This window comes from Dendrobium catenatum, unplaced genomic scaffold, assembly GCF_001605985.2.
Source record: "Dendrobium catenatum unplaced genomic scaffold, ASM160598v2 fragScaff_scaffold_898, whole genome shotgun sequence".
NCBI classification, from domain to species: Eukaryota; Viridiplantae; Streptophyta; class Magnoliopsida; order Asparagales; family Orchidaceae; genus Dendrobium; species Dendrobium catenatum.
In genome coordinates, this window is record NW_021319360.1 from 836024 (window position 1) to 839687 (window position 3664).

Genomic DNA, 3664 nt, shown 5'->3' on the forward strand with positions numbered 1-3664 from the left:
CTTCGAACGTGAGCCACCGGGAGGAATTGCTTCGCGTCTACCAATAAGACGCACGCTCGAGCTCATGACGTTACTTTCTACGATAGCTTTAAGAAATTACTTTTTCTTTGACAACTTTACAAAGCAGAAAAAAAAAAAACATTTCCAAATAAAGCCATAAATTAAATTTTCAACATGCTAAGCAGACATAATACTTCATATGCACAGTAGCATTTCCAGTCTTCAGTAAAAGCTTTTTTTTTTTTTTTTTGACATTTAGGTCATTTAAGACAAACTCACACACACAACGCATACACAAAGACTCGAACCGTAGACCTCTTAATTGAAAGCCTAAGCTCTCAACCAATAGGCCAAGGAGAGTTGTGTTTAAGTAAAAGCTCAAGTTACATTATATTTTCCAGAGGCTTCCCAAAAAAAAACCTATGAGGTTAATTCAAGCAGAAACAGTGATCTTCGCCCTCCCATTAGATTCCTGAATTTTGGATCCCATATGATGACGATTAGGCATCCTGAAGCGCTGTCTTGTTGGAGCATTGAATTCTCTTCTCTCATCTTGCAAAATTTGCTTGCTCCGGCATTCCAGGCTGCAAAATCCTTGATCACCCCTGAGTTAAAATTAAAATTATTTAGATATAAATAATAATAATAAAAATATTTAAAAATAAAAACAAATCGGTCTCAAATAAAATCTAAAGCAACTTTCTTATTGCCCCTACACATTTGGAAATTTAGGCTTCGTTTTGGATGGCTTTATTATTGCTTCTTAATGCAATTTTTTAATACCAAAATTTAAAATTTTGTATTAAAAAACTACTTTGAGAAGCAATAAGAAAATCATCCCAAACGAAATCTTAGACTTAGGCTTCGTTTGGGATGACTTCCTTACTGCTTCGTTTGGGATGACTTCCCTTACTGCTACTGAAAAATATTTTCTAGTATAAAAATTAATTTTTTTTACTAAAAAGCTGCTTTAAGAAGCAGTAAGAAAGCCGCCCCAAACGAAGCCTTAATTTGAGACATTTTTTTATTCTTTCTAAAATAAATTTTTATTAAAAAAAATTTAATTAAAAGGTTTTTTAATAAAGCATTAAGAAAGTTGCCCGACTTCGTTTGAGATGATTTTTTTGCTACTTTTTAAAACAATTTTTTTTTATAAAAATTTAAAATTTTATACTATAAAAGTTGATTTATGAAGCAATAAGAAAGCAGTCCTTAAGCTTCATTTGGAATAACTTTCTTATGCTTTCAAAAGCGGCTTTTTAGTAAAAAAATTATAGTTAATAAAATAATTACTAAAAATTGTTTTAGAAAGCAGTATGAAAGCTGTCCCAAATGAAGTCTTAGTTATAAAAAATAATTTTCTAAAAAAAATCTAGAAAATATCAAAAAAATATTAGCTGAGCAGAAGTGTGATTTCGATCTGAAAAGCAAACTAAAAATTTTACGCTAAGCAGGCACTCAGTTGCTTGCAAGAAAGGTTATAACATGAAAACCCCTTATGTTAAAGACTAAAAAAAAGATATTTATATGCGTACGATTATATATATTTTTCTTAATTTTTAAAATGTCAAATTTAAGTATTTGAAGGTTATATACTTAATTCATAAAGAATTTAACAGATAATTACAAAAAAGTTGAAATTTTGATTTTTCTCGTCAAAATTTAACCAGCAGAATTATAAATAGAAGCCTTTAAATGTTAATTTTATTAGTATCTAAGACTTAAATGTTATATATATAGTTGATAAAGAAAAAATAAAATAAAATTAATAGATAACTTATATTATAAAAAATAATAATAAAATATTTTTCTATGAACAATTTCCTTCACAATCCTGAGATGAAAAGATTATGAAATTATAATTGTGACTACTCCTAAATCTTCTCCTCAAAAGAAACAAAAAACACTCAATTTCTTCTTAAGCAGACTGCTTTCATTTCAGTTTTTTCACCATCGATATCTTCCTTCCATTTCATCTCTTTCAATTCCTTGAAACCAAACAGAGCTTTTATACTTACGAACCATACCTATACATGTAAACCTCTTTTTGAAGGCTTAGCTCCTTACTGCACATGAAGCAGAACTTGAGGAAATCTACAGAAACAATCTCTGGTTTCTTGCAGATCTTCTTCTTGGATGACTTGATCACAACATTATTATTAGCTTCCTGGTCAGGTTCTGATATGAGGATCTGAAGGCCAACGAGGTCTTTTCCAGCTGTTTTTCTCGAGAGAATTCCTCCATTAATGAGCTCATTTCCCCTTTCCCCTTCTCCTTCCTCCTCCTCCTCCTCAAAGTGGAAGATACTGCTGGTTCTTGGAAGCATGTCAGGAAGGGGAAGGAAAGAAAGAAGGAAAAAATGTTCTTCTGGAGAGTGAAAGGATGATAACAAGATGGGGGAGATGAAGGGATGGAAGGACTGGCTGATATTTAAAAGCAATATGTGACCACAATGGAGCCATCTGTCTGCTCACATGTTGTGTTAGAATCTTTATTGTGGTTTTTTTGCTTGGATCTACTCTCCTTCGGAGTAAATTGGACTAAAAAATATAAGGAATTTTTTATTAGTTTATCAAAGATCTCAAAATAATATCTTGTGTAATATTTTTTTTTCCCTTTTTTACATTAGAATATAGGGGGATTTATATATCTAATTCCTAAAATTTTAATATTACATATCTACCATCTATAGAACAAAAATAGATGCATGAAATGAAATATCAAAATTTATATGATACTATGAGTTATAATAATGAGATATAAGAGTGATATATTTGATATTAAAAATTTATGAGGGATAGGAATGTAATATTAAAATTTTTAGTATTAGATATGTAAATAGTATAAAATAAAATGATATGTATGTAAATCCCCCTAGAATTTATATATGTCTAATAACGAGTTTTTACATTTTATTAGATATTATTATTTATTTTTAGATCTTTTTTTAAATTTAAATAGAACTTAATTTTTTAATTTCAAATGATGATAATAGTAAATAAGTATTTATAGAACAAATTGATTTTATAAAAATAATTTTGATTTTAAGAAAATGTCTAAGTATCATTTTGGAAGGAATTTTATCGATTTTTTTAAAGGTTTTCTTATTGAGCATTAACAAAAATGAAAATAAAAAATTTGAAAATAATATTTTGACTTGATTTTTAATAAAGAATGCAAATTTATATTATATTTTTTATGTGCATTCTCCAATATCTTAAGTTAAAATAAATGGTACTTTATAATAATCTAAATAATTAATCCATGTAAGATAAAAATGACAATCTTGTGGAGCATATAATTTTTTTTTTTCAAATAACAAAGTAAGATGTGTCTTCTCACTAAAAATTAACTCTAAAAAATCATTTGATTTTTTTTTTTGGAACCATTAGTTTATAATTATGATGATAGTGATCATCTCTATAATTAAATAAGACTCAAATTTCTTCATATTTGGATGATTATGATTGAGTAGTCGTACATTGATTGGTGGGGCGCATTTTTCTTGTAGATTTATGCATCAATCACTCTTTATGTTTAAAATTATGCCAAAATATTTTAATAAATTACATTATAATGAGTTTTAAACTTTTTTTAGTACGATTTTTTTATTGCTTCTTAAAAAAAATTTTAATTTAAAATTTAAAATTTTTATATTAAAAAT

The 3664-nt window shown here is 27.5% G+C and overlaps 1 protein-coding gene across 1 annotated transcript; it reads right to left on the reverse strand.

The window, feature by feature from the left end:
* Positions 1-284: 284 nt before the first annotated feature.
* On the reverse strand, positions 285-2412 carry LOC110110532 (FCS-Like Zinc finger 17-like). The gene is made up of 2 exons (XM_020842055.2): positions 2028-2412; positions 285-605 (listed from the first exon to the last, which is right to left on the reverse strand). The coding sequence occupies exons 1-2, from the start codon at positions 2324-2326 to the stop codon at positions 434-436; spliced, it is 471 nt and encodes a 156-aa protein (XP_020697714.1). The 5' UTR covers positions 2327-2412; the 3' UTR covers positions 285-433.
* Between the last annotated feature and the right edge of the window lie 1252 nt (positions 2413-3664).